Genomic DNA, 20,104 nt, shown 5'->3' with positions numbered 1-20,104 from the left:
AAATAACATTTCTGGTTAATAAATGGCCAAAATTATTGTCAACACTATTAATGATCCATTTTCTGTCAATTGAATAATCCAATTTAACATTTTAGCACTTGATTAAAGAATGAGTAAAGAATATTTAACAGTGTTCAGTGCTTGATGCCACAGACACAATTCCTTCTGTACTGATAAAGTATTGAAGTTTGATAAACAGCCCAGCACTCATAATGCTGGACACTTCCTTGAACTTTGTAGTAAAAGTTATAGTTAGACCTTGTTAGAAACACCCTTATTATTATTTTTGCCAAGAGTTAAATTGCATGATTGACACTGCTCTAATGTCTTTTTGTGAAATATGAAGCTGGAGCCAGGAGCCTGTAAGAGTTAAGCTCAATGTAGAATATCAAACTCATCTACCAGCACCTCTAAAGCTCACATATTAACCAGTTATATCTTGTTTCTGTAATCTGTACAAAAAACTACTTTTAAAAACAATTTGCTGTGTGGTGGGGCGGGGTTATGTGCCAGGCTATTTCTTGACCCCCATAAAATGGCAAATTATTTAACAAGCAAATATAAATTACTGAGTGATTAATACATTCATGAGTTTTCTACTTTGTACACTGATATGTTGCCCAGCCCAACTTGCTGTATGTAAACTAGATTACCAGATCTTGTCCGCAGGAGGCCTTCATCTCAACTCAATCAGCCTTTAAAGCTTTAAAGATGTCTCTGAAGAGTACTCTGGAAGATAGTGTGTATCACAACAATCTGCTTTTAACTATTTAAGTCTCTCTCGCTCTCTCTCTCTCTCTCTCTCTCTCTCTCTCTCTCTCTCTCTCTCTCTCTCTCTCTCTCTCTCTCTCTCTCTCCATATATATATATATATATATATATATATATATATATATCCATATATATACTGTACATATATATATATATATATATATATATATATATATATATATATATATATATATATATATATATATATATATATGTATATAACCCAATCTCACTTCTGTCCGGAGAGTGATTTACACTGGCGGACTGAATAACCAAGTCCCCCTTCCTCTCAGCGTTCAGCCCCCATTGGAGTCAAACCTTTCCACTTAAAAACCCTCTGAATTACTCTGAGGTTAGCAGGTGTGAGTCTCAGAGGCCGAGCTGTGACAGTAATTGATTGATAAAGTGCGAGGAAGCACAGACCTGCAGCTCTGCAGAGCAAAAAGGCTCCAACTGAAGACCTTTGAGTCTGTAACTAGAAGACGTCTGTGTATGCAAAACGGCCGGGTGTCACATCTGGCATAAATATTATATTTCTACAGCAAATGTAGATGTTGCGGCTTGTTACCATGGCAAGGCTGCGTTGCCAGGCACTGACGTGTTGTCGTGGTAGCAGACTCTCCTGTCAGAGTGTTGCCATGTTGCATTGCTGAATCTGCAGCCTGGGCTTTGTAGTGTAAATAAGGATGACTGTGTGTGTGTGCTCGATCATACCCTTCTAATAGACCTGCTGTCACACTTACATGTCTGTGAACTGGGAAGAAGGACAAGGAAGAGGGGGAGGGTTAACGGTGAGAGTGAATGAGATGTGAGACTAAAGTGCGAGACGGAGCTTGAAGGAGAGACAAAAGAAGAGAGGAGGATAACAAGGGAGAGAGGGAGCGGATTAAAAAAGACAGGGAGGGAGTAATGGTGACAAAGAGCACAAATAGAGGAACAAATGGATGGAAGTGCAATGAGGTAAATTGGAAACAAGAGGAACGAGAGAATGAGAAAGGATAATAGAGGAATGTAATTTGGTAAGATGGATGGATGGATGGATAGGTAGAAAGCAGCAGTGTGCTTGGTGTGAGAAACAAACGGACAATCCTCACATTATTCTCTGTTCTTCTGCTGCCATGGTGCTCTGCTTGCTCTGTCCTGAAAAGGATTCTGGGTAAACACGGGTTTTGAGGACAGTATTTATTTGTTTGTACGTTTGCAGGATAGTGTCTTGAAACCCAGTGTTCCCTTAATATTCCTCTCTTGGGTAGTTTAAAATGGGATTCAAATTTTACTTGTGCACAATTAGATTGAACACAGAGATTTTTATGTATTTTGCATCATTTTATACACATTTTCATAGACTTTAGGGTGAAAAATAGGAAATAGTTAAGCACTCTGGGATTTGAGCTCAGCTGCACAATGTGCACATGTAGTTATGAACCTACCAAAGCATCCAGCATGATTAAATGTCAATTGAGATGAAAAGACAAGCACTCAGAAGATGAATGTGTCTCTTTCCACCATGTACAGCATTTTTAGGTTACATACATTAAGCCCAGAGGGACAGGTGCGCTATGAAATCTGTACCAGCATGTTTGAAATATCCTCATCCATTCCACCTGGGGATTATCATGAAAGTGCATCACACTTGTTCACCTTTCAGATAATATTTTTAGTTACTAATTCGGTATAACCCTGGTCTTTATAGCAAATTCTCTCAAACTCCCAAAGCAGCCTGATGGCTCTGATGATATGTGAAACATGAAACACACACTTGGTTTCCTGCACCCTCACCTCCTTGTTCCCATACATACTCACTGAGACCGCCGAGACCACCTTCCCCCAAGCTTTATTATGATAATCAGTCCATCGATAGTCTATTTTTAGCTCTGAATCTCCCCCGTCCTGCTTCTCCCACTTGGTGACTTCCTGTCTAATTATACAAACATACGTATGAATTCACATGCACGTTCTCTGGCCTCTGTGAATGCAAAGCAAGGTTAACCAATCATGCTTTTCCCCTCTCACTGTCTCTCTGCTGTCCCTTTCTGTTTGTCTCTGCTTGCCACTCTTTTGTCACTCTATTATTTAGCAAAGGTCTTTGTCCTCTTATCGTCTGACACCCAGCTGAGTTATTTCAGTATATCAACTATTTTAGCTTTTCCTCTAAATGGAATTTCCTTGTTATGTTTCTATGTAATCTCTTTCTCTTTTTTCTCTCACACTCACTCCCACCAATGTGAAAATATTCCGTAGCGCTCTGTCGTCATGGTTTGAGGCAGAGAATGTCTTCACCCCCTAAAGTAGCAGCTCCAAAGCTTTTCCATGCTATTATGGATTTAAGTCATTTAATCCATAAATCTCTATGGCGCTCCTGCTCCTACTCACAGCGTCACCTGGCGACACTGGATGATTGCAATGCAAAGACCATTTTTGGCTCACAGCCAACTTTATCCTTTATTAGCGAGAGCGCGACATCCAATCAATAGTCGACAGCAGCAGTGCTTTTGGCTCAGGGGAAGCGTCACTGCCTCTCAGTACAGTCTGCTGCCATTTCTTAATTTGAGCACCTGTGCAGCTTGTTCTGCTCATATATTAAAGCTCTGCTTAGGAGTCTGTGTGGCTATGGACAAAAAGAATATGGACAAAATACTCTGAACTAAAGACATTTTTAGCCCTCATCCACAAGGCTCCAAAAAATATTGATTTTATTTGTATCACTATTTGGCCTCTACCTGGGAGTTTTGGAGGATAATAAAAAGTTAACAGATGAAGATAGCGAACGGTAACAATGGGGGCAGAAGGAAGGAGCATGGATTTTGCTGGGGACAGTGTTCATTTAAAATAGAAGATCTACTTCACAGTTATTTAGTGTTGTTGCTAACGAATGGGTGGAGTAAGAGCAGAGAATAAGGGACAAGAACAGGTAATGTGCTAAGCTGCTATGAGTGCATGTGTGAGAAGGAAGGAAGGAAGGAAGGAAGGAAGGAACAGTCGGCCTATCTTCCTATCTCAAGGCCAGATAGTTGATCAATATTCCCAGCTCAGATCCACCAAGATGCTCTCTCTCCCTTTCTCTCTCTCTGCTCTGTTGGTTTGTCCAGTGAAGGAAGCTGTGGGAGAAAGCCATTGGCAGGTCATCAGTATTCCAGCAGGCTCTGCCTACTCTGGTGTGGGCAGCAGAATAATTTCATTATGATCTTACAGATCAATAGCTGTACCAAGTGGAAGGTGACCATTCCCGCCTGGCTGGCTGAGCTGCTGCGGTATTCAGAGTAGCACTACACATGCGATGGATGGTCTTCTTCATTTTTGAGTGTAGTTCATTGAGTGGGCTGCATCACGCTGGTCTGGTGCTGGTCTTCACTTTGATATTTATTTTAGTAAATGTAAGATGATAGTATCTTTGAGTATTGTTGAACTTTGTGGGCCAGTATGTAAATAAAAGGGGACAAAATGCACCTGATAATTTAATGAAATATAATGAAATTCAATAAAATACCCCCTCAATATACACTATCTTTGGGAAACTGATAATGTCAAATGTTTGTATAAGCTGAGTCAGAGTTATGAGTCAACTTAGGGGGTGGGGAAGATATTTATTACTCCTTATGATATAATGCAATCCAGTATATTGACACACAAACTAAATCCTTAAACTTTACCATGGAGTTAAATCAATACCTCTGAAACTGAAAAAAAAAAAAAAAAATCACATTTTATATTTCCCCAGGTTGGTATTTTATTTCAAGGGGTGCGGATAAAGTAACACAATCACCTGTACAATGTCATGCAATACAATATAACAGTCCTGCAAAAAGACTAGATTTTGGAAGTGTTCATTAGTCATGGTAGTTTTGAGGCAGCCGTTTAGGTGTGAATTATTCTGACTGGTGCTTTACAGACACTGATTTACAGTTTGCTTTCCTTCTAAAAGAATGAGTGGACATGCACTCTGTTATAAATAGCCACATATTAAAAAGGCTTTATTTGAATACACCAATTACATTACAAGTATAAAAAATAAAATATTGTGTGCAGTGTAATTAATTTTTTGACAAAAGAAATGGTAAAGAAAACTAATGCTGCAACTAACTTAATTAATTAATCTGCAAATTTGTTTTTGGATTCATCGCTTGATCTTGCCTGTCACAACTTCCCAGAGCCCAAAGTGACTTCTTTAAATGTTCTCGTTTTGTCTGACCAAAAGTCCAAAACCCAAAAGTATACAGTTTACTGATATATGACAAAGAGAAGCAGCAAATCCAGATTGAGAAACTGAAAAATCATAGCACTATTTCAGTATTCTTGCTTTATAAAAGACACAATCAATAAACAATCATCAAAATAATAGCTGATTCTTTTTCTGTTTATTGACTTCTTGATTCATTAATTAATTGATTAACAGCCATCTTACCTGTTACAGCTGAGATAAAAAAAATGTTTTTTGTTTTGTTTTGTTCTTTGTTCTGTTTTTGGATGGAGTGACCGTAAATAGTTGACTTTTCAACTATTCGATCTTAGGAGCCTGATTCAACTGCCAATCTCACAGTCGAATCGCCGCAGTGGCAGGAAAATGTGGGAACAATACAAAGGATAATTCATAAATAACAACATGGCTATTTCAAAATCAAAGAATAGGCCTATATTTAATCTGAACACCCACATAAGAACAAACCGCTACCAGCGCACTAAAAATATTTTGAAATTATGAACAATTCTCTAAAGTTAGCAGGGGAGGTGCGTTGGAACAGCTGTTTGCAGCACATATAATATCTGTTTGCGGTGTGCGTCTCTCTCCTGTTGACTGTCCCTTCACTTCCTTTCTGTCTGTGGATTTGACCTATCAGACATCTTTAGTCGGAGACACTGCTAGTTCTTTGTGGTGGTGGCTAACAGTCATTTTGTAAACATGTGCAAAGCTGCCAAACATCATATCAATACTGTCTGAGAAAATTTGATCATGAAAGTGTTGATCAGAGTTGGAGTACATCATACAATGTGGATGGAGGCACACACTAGGAGACACACACACACACACACACACACACACACACACACACACACACACACACACACACTCACAGTCATACCTGTGGTGCTGTGGATTTACAGTGTCCTACTGAGCTGTGATCATCTTGGAAATGGGATTACTGTTGCCACAGTGGGTACTTTACCACCATTTAGAGACACAAAGACAAACACACAGTCGAGTAGTACACATTTAAATACACATTTAAACAAACACTGACAGAGATTGGTACAAACAAGCACACGTATGTATGGTATGGTAGTGTTGGAGTGCCTTATAGACAGACTACAGATCGTCTGATGGCCTAGTATCACTTATTTCTTACTCATTAGGTGTTGCTAAACTGCCATCTCTGGTCCCAGTGGTGAAGCAAATACAGCAGAAAATACTCAGTAGATGCACTACAGGAATAAAGTGGTGACAGACAATCAATAGAGATCTAATGATTAAGATATCCAACTCTGGGAGAGTTGGAGGATCCTACACTCCACGAAATGACTAACCCCTCACTCACTCAGTGCTTGTTCATGTGTGTGTGTGCAGCAGAATGTGTCTACAACACATCTACCACCTGCTGTTTTTATCTCCCACAGCTCACACTTCATTAAGATACTAGTAAGTGTTTTTTACCCGCCATTAATATCAGAGCACATGAAGTGTGTTTTTTTGCCTTTTCAGAACTGCAGTTCACTTCTTTAGACCTGCACACTTCGATCGTTGCATCACAAATCTGACACTTCAGCCAGATCAGATATTCAGGCAACTGGCCAAAATGTCAGATCTGGTTGAAGCCACTGTCAGATCAATGCGACTTAGCTTTTATCATGTGAGTCCTGAGCTCTAAAAGTGGACTCCCTCCCCAGGCCTGGCCAATCACTGTTTTCAAGCATGATCAATAGAGAGCAGGAATCAACACCAGCGGACTTCACTGAGCCTAAGCTGAAGGTCCAGTTGGCAGAGACACAAACACGGCACCTCATTAAACTCAAAACTCCCATGGCTGCCATCACACAGCCGAGCCTCGACGGTGCAGCGCTGATGGAGAGCGTTGATGTAGGAAGGCTCTAATTGCAGCATGGTGATGTGGTGCCTCTGCATTCCTGCTGTTTTGACAATAATCCAATCAGCAGAGTATTGTATGCTGTGTAAAGAGGTTTGAGTTATGCTTGGTAAAAGAGTGTATTGATTAACTCCTTACTGAAACAACACTGGATTGGCTTGTAGGGACTGAATCACGGCGGTTTGCTGTTTGAGCATGCCTTCCCATCTCCTCTCTAGCTCTCTAGTCTCTCACTGTCACTCACACACAATTGTGTGAATGGATTTGGCTATCACAAGTGATGACTCCTCACTCAGCCTCTTCTGTTCCATTTCCTTTCTCCTCCCACTTCCTCTGATACACTTTGTAGCCTCAAATCTGTCGTCTTTTTCAGTTCAGCCTTTTTTCTGGTCTCTTTCTGTGCCTTCCTGTCTTTTCTTCTCAAGTGCCCTATTTGGCTCTGATGACCTCTCTCTCTTTCTCTTCCTCTCTCTCTCTGCAGGTACCACTAGGCAGCCTAAGGAGGGGGAGGTGCCGGGGGTGGACTACAATTTTGTGAGCGTGGAGCGTTTTATGGAACTGGAGCAAAGTGGAGCCCTGCTTGAGAGTGGAACTTATGAAGGTGAGTGTGGGTGCTGTGGACATTTTGCATCTGCGAGACAAGTACGGGTGCTCGGGGAGCAGAAATGGGAACATATGTTTCAGTAGAGCTATTTTACTATTTTTGAATTCAATCTGCCATCTTGTGCTCTTCTGTAGATATCTTTACTTGATGGATCACGTGTGTCAGATGATGCTCTTACGCACAGCTTAAGTAAACAAAATGAGTCTCAAGCACAGAGTCATGTATTACAGCTTCCTCTGGTGGTTGTTGAATGTCTGGTTGACTACTTTGTGTGTGTGTGTGTGTGTGTGTGTGTGTGTGTGTGTGTGTGTGTGTGTGTGTGTGTGTGTGTGAGTGTGAGTGTGTGTGAGAGAGAGAGAGAGAGAGATCTGGAAGACTGCCATTTCCAAGTCATGTCAAGTCTGTGCATCTGCTTTGCTACACTGTCAGGGATACATCTACAGATGGGGAATTTGCTGGTTCATTTGCCCGGTAGCAATTTTTGTGAGCATGTGCTGCTGAACACACTCACGCAAATGATGCCTGTGAATGCATGCGTGTGTATGTGTGTTTTCTTTTTACGCGTTCTTTTCATAGTTGTGTGTGTTGCATATTTACAGTTTTCCTTAACGCAGAGTTTACTTATTCCCACTGGAGGAATCTGTCTCTTTCTGGGTTGCTGCATTGGAGGTGCAATAACTAATTTTTTAATGCATATTAAAATAATGTGTGTGTGTGCAAGGCTTGGTAGAGCTTACGTATGTGATGATGTGAGATGAGTCACAGCTGAAGGTGGATGTTGAACTGTGCATAAAGCCGAGATGCCTTCAGGCAAAACCAGATGCATTCAGGATGTTGCATTTTAAACACTGGTGTGGTGCATAAGGAGGAACTCTGGCCTAAACTTATCTCAGTTTGATTTATGTTCTGCAAAGCATCTCTTTCTTAAGCTTTCACAGGTGGGGGCTTGCTGCCTGTTTCATACTTGTTTCTTTGTTTACATGCACCCATGTTTGCACATTTTTATTTTGTTACAATGTGATTCTTCTGTTTGGTGGCCAGCAGGGTAAGTATACATAATTATTGAGCAAGAAGCTGTGATGGAGCCCTTCCTAATATCCATTCGCCTCCTGCTGGGATGAAAGTAAACTAATGTCTGTGGACTCTATTTTGCTGATCCTCCTTTTGTCCTTTATTGCTGCCCCCTTCTCTCTTCTTTGCTCAGCTATTGTTCTCTTCCCATTGCCCCTGTCCTCTCTGTATTTCATCTTTGTGAAACCCCCACTCATCTCCACTTTGAGGGATTATATAATAAGACACATCTTAAAGTAGAGCGTTTTTTGTGGTTTAAGAGTAAATATCACAAGGAAATAAATGTGCCAAGTCATATATATATATGTATATATATATATATATATATATATATACATATATATATACATATATATATATATGTAAATATACGTGTATATATATATATATGTGTGTGTAAATATACGTATATATATATGTAAATATACGTATATATATACGTGTATATATACGTATATATATATACGTATATATACGTATATATATACGTATATATATACGTATATATACACGTATATATATACGTATATTTACACATATATATATATATATATATGTAAATATACGTATATATATACGTATATTTACATATATATATATATATATATATGTAAATATACGTATATATATATATATATATATATGTGTAAATATACGTATATATATATGTAAATATACGTATATATATACGTGTATATATACGTATATATATACGTATATATACAGCACTGAAATCACAGAAGCTTCAATGTCAGTCAGTTTCCATCTCAAGTGATACCCCAAGGACTTTCATGTTTTGTTCTTTTCTCTTCATTGTACTGTTACTGTACTTAAGCCATTCTCAGATATTTACAGTTGGTGTGGAATGAAAAACGGCCAATGCTATTTTTGCTTTTATTCTTGTGCTTGCGCCTCCAAACAGAGCAGCTTGCACCTACATGGTCAGAATGACGCAGCTCGGGTTGTATTTAAACAGATCAGGTGGTTGTGCTGTTACCATTTTATCATGAATTTGTCCTGTTTCTACCTGCTAAACTATGTATTCAATCAAAACTCAAAACATATCATATTCTATGTCATGTAAGTGGGATATTAACAGGGAGAAAACAAAGACAGTTGCTTTTCTCTCTGCATTTGTAGTAAATATGACTGACTATGACTAACACTTTAAACACTATAAAACAAACAAATCACACACAAATAAATATGGAGACATATTGTCTGAAGACACTGTAGTTTTAGCCTGTGTGCACCGCTATCATTATGTTCTAAAATAGGTTTTTGTGCACCATTAGGCAGAGAAAGCACAGTGAAAGGGTTTACTTAGCTTCCAAAACATAGATTTCTCTTAAAAACCTGCCCTTGGAGACATATGTAGAGTGCTGTATTTATATTTAGAAATATGCATTTTTGTGCTTTAGGACTTCACTAAAAAAATGTTATCCTCAGGAGAAGCTAAAATCCCCCCCAGCCCATTAAGGACACTGTCTGCTGTTGAGGATACAATTAAGTATTATTGAGACCCCACATCAAACTATGTATATGTTATACTTCCCGCTAACACTGTAATAACATTTCTCAGGACCTACTGGCCCATGTCATAACAGTTGTAGTATAGGAAGAGTTAGCTTAATTAAGATTAAGAAAGCTGGTTTGGACTTTGTCTGCTAATTTAAAATAGCAGCAGTGCAAAAGTTTTACTCAACCCTGCAAAGTGCGATGGAAAGTGAGACTATCTATATAGATGGATCTGTCCATCATAACAAAACCCAAATCACATCTTGACTGAATCTAAAAGAATCTGTGTGAATCAATTTTCTTCAACAAAACACATACTTTTGCTAATTTGCTTATGTGCTGAGATTTTATATCAACCACATCATAATGATGTTTAACAACACAGGCTACATGAGTCTTGGCAGTATGTGTTGTTTACAAAATAATATGTCCTGTTGGGTCCACTCTAAACTATATTTACATTTAGACTGACCCAACACACATGGCAAATTGAAACTTGAACTGAGGCAGACTAGAAAGTCTGGTTATTTATTGTAGGCTTTAAAAGATTCTGTTGTCTGCTTCAAATGTATGAAGAGGAGGGTACTCTAAAAAATACAAACCATTCTGGATGAAGAGTCACTGCTCTATTGTGGATGTCCCCGGTTTGTATTTCATGTCCTTTCTAAAATGTTATATTTTAGAAGATTGTGAGGTGTTTTCTCTTTATTTACAATCATTAAAGGACTAGGCCCAGACAGCAATAATGAGTGGATAATAAGTTAACTATATGATGCCTGGAGTTCCTCCTTTTCAGGATTGGGTGACACTCATGTGAGGATTTGACTTTTGTTTTCCCTCATTATTGTGTGTCTTTTCTCTTTTCCTCTTTATTTATGAGAACGCCACTTTGTATTATGGTTGACTCTTCTTGTTTCTATGTTTGTGGGGTCAAAATAGGAAATTAAAGAAATATCCTTTTTTTGGTTTACAGCATTAGCATCCTTGTTGTATTTAGAAATATGCGGCCTCTAACACAAATGCTGCTGTGTACCTCTGCCCTCAGATAACTTCTACGGCACACCGAAACCTCCAGCGGAGCCATCCCCCGCAGCACCTCCTCTGAATGTAAGTGAGGCCCTGCTGCCCGGAGCCCGGCCCAGCGCCCAGGGCAAGAGGAAGAGGAACCAGTCAGTCAGCAACATGGAGCAGCGTGCCAGCCTGGAGCCGCCTGAGGAGGAGGAAGAGGAGAGCCCGGTTGTTAATGGCAATGGGGTGGCCATCACACCAGGTACTGTGGGATGAGAGAGAAAAACCAAAAGTTCCTGTTGCAATGTTTTTATACCACATTTTCCATCAACTTGTGGCTGAAATCAGATTCAAACACAGTCCATTTCCCAAGTGTCGTGACCATGGTGACATTTTAAAATAGCATATTTAGGTGACGAGAAGTGGAAGGCCTGAACTCCCCTGGGTTATTTATCGCTGTCTCACTGGTGTGATTGAGTAAAATCGTAGAAACAAGTCAGTTGTCATAACAATTGTTACCTTTCCTTTTTATTTTCCTTTTGCACAGTCTCTTTTCTCCTTTAGTCCAGTTCTACATCAGCTGTTTATACAGTCCAGACCATGCAGATGACTACAAATCTGACAACAAACTAATGACTAGTCATTATAGACAGTAACAGACTCTGTAAGCATGAGTGTGAACTGCACAGGTTCTCAATATCCTTATATAGCAGAATGCACAAGGGCACCTTTACATCTCCACTATTATCATTGTCCAGAGTCTCATTTTGGCTTCAGCTCTCGTCTCTGTCCTCCCATTTCTCCATTTCTCCTGCTGTCTTTGCTCTCCCGCCATTGGCCTTTGTCCTTGTTTCTATTAATACCCCAACTCTCCCCTCTCTCTTCCTATCTTCTACCATCTTTTTCTTTCTGACCTCTTGTTTTTCTTCATCTCCATAGTCCTGTCCCCTCTGTCCTCTCCTCTTCCTCTTCCTTCTCCTTCTCCAACCCTCTTTGTAGTCTGTGTTGTTGTAGTGTGTCATATTGTTTCCACTATTGTCTCTTAATGCCATGCATCTGTCTGTTATTTAATGCTGATACCACATGAAAGACTTACTTCAAGAATGGGAGTTTTTTGATGTTCACAAGAAAAGAGACTTATCTGCCTGCCTGTTTTGAACGCTGTCTAGACAAAATTTATTCCTGACTTCACCTGTAAAAACAAGACTAGGTTGAAACCTAGTCTTGACTCTGTATGATCAATGAGCTAAATTGAGGCCAAACCTTTTACAGGGAAAGTCAGTGATAGTGTCTACTATGTGAATTCTTGGATATTAAATCTGCAATTTTCTTTAGTGGTCCAAGTAATGTTTGTTCTTAAAGTGTACTTAGATATACATTCAACAAGAAAATCATGCTATTTTCAACAATTTGTTTACACATCTAAAGTTGTCCTATTTCAGTCACATGCTAATGCGCAGTAGAAAGGCATTAGTTTGCATTCCATTGTTAAACAGACCAGACTTAGGTTGCATCCCATGACAATTATTAACTTATGCACAACCTCAAATGTTGATCTTGTCAATTCTTCACTGTGCATTTAATACAATTTGACAACTTTACTACTAATGTTTTCTCTGCTCCGATCGCCAACACCTGTTTGATCTGAGCACATCCACCATCTCTCTCTCTCTCTCTCTCTCTCCACACACTACACAGCTATTCCTTAAACAGCTACGCTACTCTTATAACATATGCATCAAACTGTGTCAACACCATAGAAATATAGGCAGTGGATCAGAAGATTGATCTCAGAGTCAAAAAGACGTAACCAGCGGAACCACTGTCACTCTTATTCATTTTGAAAGAGCAACGACCAATGGGGGAACTCTAACACTCAATTAACTGGGGTAACTCAGTCAGTGAGTCAGACAGTGAGTCAGTCAGTGACTCAGTCAGTGACAGACTTTTATTGCTTTGCTGTGGTCAAGCCAAAAACTAACTATAAAACCTAACTAACTATAGAACCGGCTCTGGTGAAAAGCTCAGTGTGACTTGGGGACCATTTTTAGTAGGCATGGATAGAGATATGGACCCTAAGCCCCAATAAGGACTGTGAAAGAACATTGACTTTCTTTTCTTATTTGTTCTGAAAGAATTGTGAAATTTGTTAATAATTTGACCTCTGTATGACTACTTGTTTTTAGTAATTTTTCTGTTTCTGTTCCACTTGTATTAAAAATCCCAGTAGGAATATTATAGGATTATGTAGTTTGGTACTATTGTATGCTCCCTATCCACTGACTTAGATGCCACCAGCTTTTCTCGTCACTCTAAAAACCTTTCCTTGTGTATCTGACTCAGTCTCTGACCCCTGAAGTTTCTGTCTGTCCTTTTTTCTCCATTTCTGACATCCCCATGTTGTTTTCTCCTCATGCTCATTGTCCTCAGACCACATCTCTCTCTCTCTCTCTCTCTCTCTCTCTCTCTCTCTCTCTCTCTCTCTCTCTCTCTCTCTCTCTCTCTCTCTCTTTTCTCTCTCCTGGGGGTTCTTAGCTCTGCAGTGGCTTGGCTCTGACTCATCATGCATGGCGTGTGTAGTGTGCACTGCATGTGAGCACAGAGCATGTGAGCATAACTGTGTGTGTGTGTGATTTGCTCCACAGAGTCCAGTGAACATGAGGACAAGAGCACAGATGCCTCTGGGGAAGTTGCTGTAGAAACGTCCAGCCAGGCCCCAGCCTCTGTCGAGCCCCCCACCGAAGAAGAGGAGGCCCCAAAATCTCCCTCTAAATCCCCCGCCAAAGTTCCAGACTTAGATGAGGAAGAGCTTGGTCCTCTGCCTGACAACTGGGAGATGGCCTACACCGAGAAGGGGGAGGTCTACTTCATAGAGTAATAGGAATATATCCTACCTAAATACATTTTGACCCTATTGGTCCTTTGCCACCAAACCAGCATTTTGAGTCACCGATATCCAATCAGTATCAGTATTGTTGCATCTCTATCACAACGTGCACCTACTTGGTATACATATGGCTGGGTGTGAAAACTTTTCTAGCACTGGCCTCTGTGTTGAATAATTGATGTAATGTAATGCTATTAATCAGACATACTGGATATGCACACACACGCACACACACACACAGCCATACAAACTTTTGCCCTTTCCTCTCACCTGTACTAATTTGTGGCTGAGGGCTAATTAGTAGATTAATTGCCATTAATTTTACCTTAGAAATCCCCTTGTTTCTCTTTGACCCTGTACACACATGCACACACGTGCAGGTCATAAGTGATACTTTGCACTCATTTCTTCCTTTTATTGTGTCTTTTTCTGACCTCTGTTTGGCCCTTATCTCTCCTTATTGCCAGTCACAACACCAAAACTACATCGTGGCTGGATCCTCGGCTTGCGAAGAAAGCAAAGCCACCAGAAGAATGCAGAGAAGATGGTGAGTCTCGAAGACCTGTTTACCTGTTTGCTCTGTTGTTTTATAACTTTAAGTTTGTGGGAGTGTGTCATCAGTGTATTTCCTGCTGGCTGTGTACCTTATTGTCTGTTCCTGACAAACTGTTCCACCGTGTTTTTCCTCCTCAAGAAAAATAACACAAAATACTCAGTTGTTTGATTTGTTTGTTAGTCTGCAGCCGGTCCCATCATTCTCCACAGGTTTTGGAAGGGGTACTCACACATAAAGGATGGTTTGACATGACTTGACAAATCTACCTTTTTAGATTTGTTGTTGTGAAGTGAAAATTAGCATAGGAGCATCTTGCAGGATGTGTAGATAGGAATGTAATCATTTCAACCAATATTCTTTTCTATGCTTCATAAAAGGGTTGTAATGGTATACTGGCATCATGGTATACCTGGGTTATCATACCATGTTCATTTGCGTTAGAGGTACAGACAGGACAGGAGCAGTCTGGCTGCGCTGTTTTTATAGTTATTTGCTAATAATCATAGTACATTTTAACACCTCACAGTCGATTGAATTATTTTGAAGTTTGTGGTTCATTTTGTCACAGTCAGGCGAAAAGACAACTGGGGATGGACCCAAATGCAGATAGGCATGGGGAGCAGAAGGATGATACACTGTGCTTTTAATCAACAAATATCCAAAACAAAACTTATTAAGCAGGGGAGTCCAAAAATGAGCAACTGAAAATCCAACAGACAAAACGACACGAAACAGGACCAGGTGACTCGGACATGTGCTCAAGGGATAATAACAGAAACATAGCAGACGAACCAACAACCAGCAGACAAAAGACAGGACTATAAATACATAAGAAATTAATCAGACAACAATACACAAGTGGGCAGACACGAGGGCACCAGAAAGCTGATTGGTGGAAGAAACACAAGGGAACAGAGCAAGGCTGACAAACAGGAAACAAACTAAATCAAAACCAAGATCCAACAAAGTGGCTAGGGAGCTGTAGAATGGGGGGGGGGGGGGGGGGGGGGGGACCTCAGACAGGCAGAACCTTTCTGGAGGGCCACCAAACAGGCAGAACCATTCTGGGGGGGGGTGCAGGAGGATGACCAGGCTGACGGAGTTGCTCCAGATGACAAAGAGACTGACAGAGTTGCTCCGGATGGAGGAAGGGCATGAGGATGACCAGGTTGCCGAAGCTGCTCTGGAGGTCAGACTTCTGGCTACTGGGTCTCTGGAGGTCGGAGCTCTGGCGACTGGGTGTCTGGGGGCCTGGGTCTCTGGGAGCCTGGGTCTCTGGGGGCCTGGGTCTCTGGGGGGACTCTGGGGAGACTTCTGCCATGCAGCTGAGCAGCGAAGACCTTGGGTCGCTAGGCATCTTGGGGAACACATGAATGACGTGACGCAAAATTTGCCTCATTCCTGTATTCAAGATAGCCGACGTCCATTGTTGAATCAGAAATGGAGGATACAATGTTAGCAAAGCCTTGCACCAATGGTTCCGAGCTTCATTGAGAAAGCAAGCATTTTGATTTGCTTGTCATCTTGCGGAGAGAACTAACAATACATGAATTCAAACTTTTTACAAATTGGCATCATTCTGTAGTTATTTCGCATCCCTTTTTGTCCGTTTATTGCATTTAAATCACAGCTAAATTGGTTATTTTAGGTTCATACAGATGTAATAAACCAGCTGACATGTGACTTGCTAGATACAGTGAGTACACCTTGATGAAATTCACTGAGCGCCCCGGATGATGTTATGACACATCATCCGGGGCGCTCAGACAAGACGCCGTTTAGTTTCCCGAGATATCTGGGACTTCCACAAGAAGTACAGAGCAGAAATAGTGGTTATTTCTTCCATGGTTGGTGGCGGAAATAAATGGCGCGTCTAGCGCGAATTATGCAAATAAACACAAATGATCCCGTGAGTAAACTTCCCGCGTGTATGTGACCACTTGAAAAGAAGCAGTGTCTACTTAAGTTCTCTCCTTTCGTCTGCCCATGAGCAACTGATGAACCAAAGAGCGATTTTCCTCTCACAGATTTAGAGGTCTGATGGGGTGAATCTCAAAAGAGATAATAGTATTCTGAAAAAAAACATGCTATTTTGTGTGGCAGAGATTGTTTTTATTCTTTCTTAAGCTTTTTTATCGTGGCTTGTGGCTATATCTAACAGGGTCCCACTTGCGTCAGCGAGTGTTTCCAGCAAGAAGGGGATGTACGTGGGACTGAGTGACTCATTTATGTGTTTTTAATAGTTTTTGGACAACAAGGGTTAATATGGAAGCCAGTTTTCGCCCTTAAAAAAAACCTAGATTGTTATTTTTATTTTATTTTTACTTTTTTTTCCACCAGCAAAAAAAATAAATAAAAAATGGACCAACACTTTTGGTGCATCCATCTGTAACCGTAGCACTGACCAGATGTTTCCAGTTGCTGTTCAATGAAGGTTGCCACCTCAGCCACATCGGTTTTATTCTTTCTATTCCAGAACTGCTTCTTGCTTAAAATTAATTATATTCAAGGATGCGTTTAAAGTAGTCTTCAATGTACTCACAATCCATTTATATGTTAAATGTAGAGTAACCAGTGAAGAGCTGCTTCTATGACTGGAAACATCTGATCAGTGTTATGGTTACAGATAGATGCACCAAATGTGTTGGTTCTTTTTTTTTTTTTGCTGGCAAAAAAAAACATAAAAAAAAAAAAAAATCCAGTTGTTTTTTTTGCAGAAACGGGCTTCCATAGGTTAGCTCTGGCACAGGGGAGTAAGCTATGTCAGGTGGAGGATATGCACGCAGTAGGATCAATTCATTGTTTTGGTCTTTTTGTTGGAGTTGTTGACAGTAAAATGCAGTTCAGCGTGTCAACTGTCTTCTAAGGTTTGTTTTAAATCATGGGAAGCAAAGGTTGTGTTAAGTTGTTTATGAGGCTAAGATTAAGAACAGTGGTTTCATACAATGCATATCCAGCACTGGTGTCAAACATAATAAAATGGAGTTCCTGTGGTTCAGTGGGATCAGATATATAACAATGAGATGAACTTACATCCCTGCTGCTGTCACAGCCTTCGTTCAGCGAATTAGGTTGTGATGTGATTCACCAGAGCAAGATCTGAATCAATACCATCTCTACCTTTCCTCTGTTCTCCATCTCTTCAATTTTCTCCCTCCTCCGTTCTCTCCTGCACTCCTTCGCCTCACGTCTTCTTCTCTCTCTGCCTCTCAATCTTCCTCCCTTCAATTTTCCTCCTCTCTCTCTTTTTTTCTCCCACCTTCATTCTCCCTCTCTCCCGTTGCCCAGTAAAAGGCCTAACTGTGACTGGAATTCTAATAACACCGCTCAGCTCTGTACAAACTGGTTCTCACTCTCTACACACGCACACACACACTACTGTTTTCAATTCACAAACCCTTTTCACAAACATGACTGACGTGCTTCAGCTTTGTCCTGGCAGAGCAAAGATCGGTTTTCACCACGCCGGTGATGTTTAGACGCTAACTATCTGCGATGCTCTGTAATGACTTATTTTGTGTTTTACTGCAACAGGCTGTTGTTTCTGTCAGTGATCAATTCTGTGTTTTTAGGCTTAAAAACTATCATCTCATAACCAATCAAAAATGACAATTGAGAACCTTTTACAGACATTTATACCACAAGGGTTGATAAAATATATAGTCACCATCACTGTCTAGGCTTATAGAGGGAACCATGTGACATATCATAGAGTCAGGTTATGTTCCAAGGTTTGATTATATTTGCATTATTACAAATGTTTATGTATTGTGAATTAGGTTTTCTGAACAGAACCTGTAAGTTGTAGGCTGTTCTCTGTAAAAAGTAGCCAGTTAGTATTTTGAAACCGTAGATTAGTCTAGTCTTCTTGTCTGACAAAAATGAGATATGTCAATGACAACACTTGTAGTGTGAGATTGACCATATTAAAACACAAACACTTTTTTATTTTTTGCATTATTCCTTGCAATGCAGATCTGTGCCCTGAGAGGGAGAGGAAGTAACTTCAGCCATGTTCGTGAAAGGCCAAAATATCCATTATCTCCCCCTCTTTCTGTCTGTCTGTCTTTCTGTCTGTCTGTCTGTCTTTCTGTCGGTCTTTCATTCTTTCTTTCTTTTTGTCCATTTTTCTGCAGTTTTTCTACTGTGTGAAGTCTGCCTCCTCCTATCTTTGGGGAAGCAGTGGTTAAAGGAAGCTTAAGCGATCACCACTGGCAGAGGATTTTGAATTAAAAGATGTTAGCAGAACGTTTGTATGGGTCCTGGATGACACATCACATCCTCTCACAGCACCTTTGAATTTACGCCTTCCAGAAACAGTTTTAGTTGCCAGGAAATATTATTTTCAGTATAAACAGCTCAGCATGACAGGAGGATATACAGTAGTTTAATCCAGCATGCTGCTCTACATTACTCATCCTGTTATTATTTTCTTTAATGAGCACACTGGTGTCCTGTAGCTCTTTCTTATGGGCTGCTCAGATGTTTACACTTTCTGCATGCTTGCTGTGCACCAAGTGACAATTTAAAGGCAATTTTCCATTTTTGCCCACGTTAATGGACATGTAGTTTTTGAATGATGAAATATGCATGGAAGCAAGGATGTCAGATTCTGCAAGGAGAGTAAATAAGAAATAAGTGTGGGGAGGGGAACAGCAGGAAGAGGTGGCGCTGTTTTAACTGCCCGTATGCCTGGAGGATTTTTCAGAGTCTCAGCCTCAGGCAAGAAGCAGACATACTAACAATATTTCAGCAATGCTGTTTTTCCATCTCCTGCATGTCTGGTCTTTTTGCTCCACTTTTCTTAAGCGTTTCATGTCCTCGTTGACTATTCCCTTTCCCCTCAATTTTGGGTGAATTTAAAGAGAAGCTTGTCTGTGTTGATGTGTTTGCGCAAATGTGCAACTTTTGTGTGCATTGTGTTGTATCTTTATGCTGAGGTTGACTCCCAGAGTTCAAAGGCTTGTCACCACAGATCTGGTACGCCTTGCAGTCTTTTTGTCAGTCAAGTCTTTTGTTACGTAACACAAGCAGATATCTCCTCTCTTACTCAGAAGAGGCAAGAACAGAGCGGGACAAGCTTCACATCACAGCAAGTGTTGGTTTCAATTCTGCCTTTGATATGCACACCCAATGCCAGTTTCAAAGTAATCTCAGTGCTGTTGACAAAAATATGTTGCTCATGTTTATTTATAGGCAGGAATTCCATGTCAAAACTTTGTCTTTAACCAATGGACAGCAAATATGTATAGATATAGAATAGAGACTTAAGAAATTAAACTACACTGAGATGGTAAAAAGAAAAGAAATGATGGAGTTAGAGGAAGTAATGATGATGAGCCCTGTCAGTGTTTATTCTTGAAAAGAGCTGGAAAGAGACAAATGGTGATGGAGAGAGGTTAGCATATGAGGAGAGTTGAAGCATCCACTGTTAGACAGTGATGGACTTGTACTAAAATGTTACCTCTGAATTACATCACTGTTATTACACTCACTCATGTTTGGGCCAGAGCTGTGTCTAGGTCTGTATTTTTTAACACCCCTTTACTCTCATGTTCCTGGTCGCTCTTTCTCTTCGTTTCTGTCTGGATAGTTCTTTTTTATTTCTTATC

General features: G+C 40.3%; 1 protein-coding gene across 6 annotated transcripts in view; it reads left to right on the top strand.

The window, feature by feature from the left end:
- The window catches only part of magi2b (membrane associated guanylate kinase, WW and PDZ domain containing 2b), a 77,632-nt gene that overhangs the window by 28,125 nt on the left and 29,403 nt on the right, over nucleotides 1-20,104 (top strand). For all 6 annotated transcript variants that reach the window (XM_068722794.1, XM_068722793.1, XM_068722795.1 and 3 more), the window contains exons 3-6: nucleotides 7,330-7,449; nucleotides 11,087-11,311; nucleotides 13,695-13,923; nucleotides 14,404-14,483. In XM_068722794.1, coding sequence (XP_068578895.1) covers nucleotides 7,330-7,449; nucleotides 11,087-11,311; nucleotides 13,695-13,923; nucleotides 14,404-14,483 — 654 coding nt within the window. The remainder of the gene's footprint in view (nucleotides 1-7,329; nucleotides 7,450-11,086; nucleotides 11,312-13,694; nucleotides 13,924-14,403; nucleotides 14,484-20,104) is intronic.

Source organism: Cebidichthys violaceus, unplaced genomic scaffold (genome assembly GCF_023349555.1).
Source record: "Cebidichthys violaceus isolate CVI_PGR_0920_01 unplaced genomic scaffold, fCebVio1.0.p SCAF_3, whole genome shotgun sequence".
Classification (NCBI taxonomy): domain Eukaryota; kingdom Metazoa; phylum Chordata; class Actinopteri; order Perciformes; family Stichaeidae; genus Cebidichthys; species Cebidichthys violaceus.
Note: the sequence above shows the minus strand (reverse complement) of the source record. Positions and strands in the feature narration are given on the sequence as shown.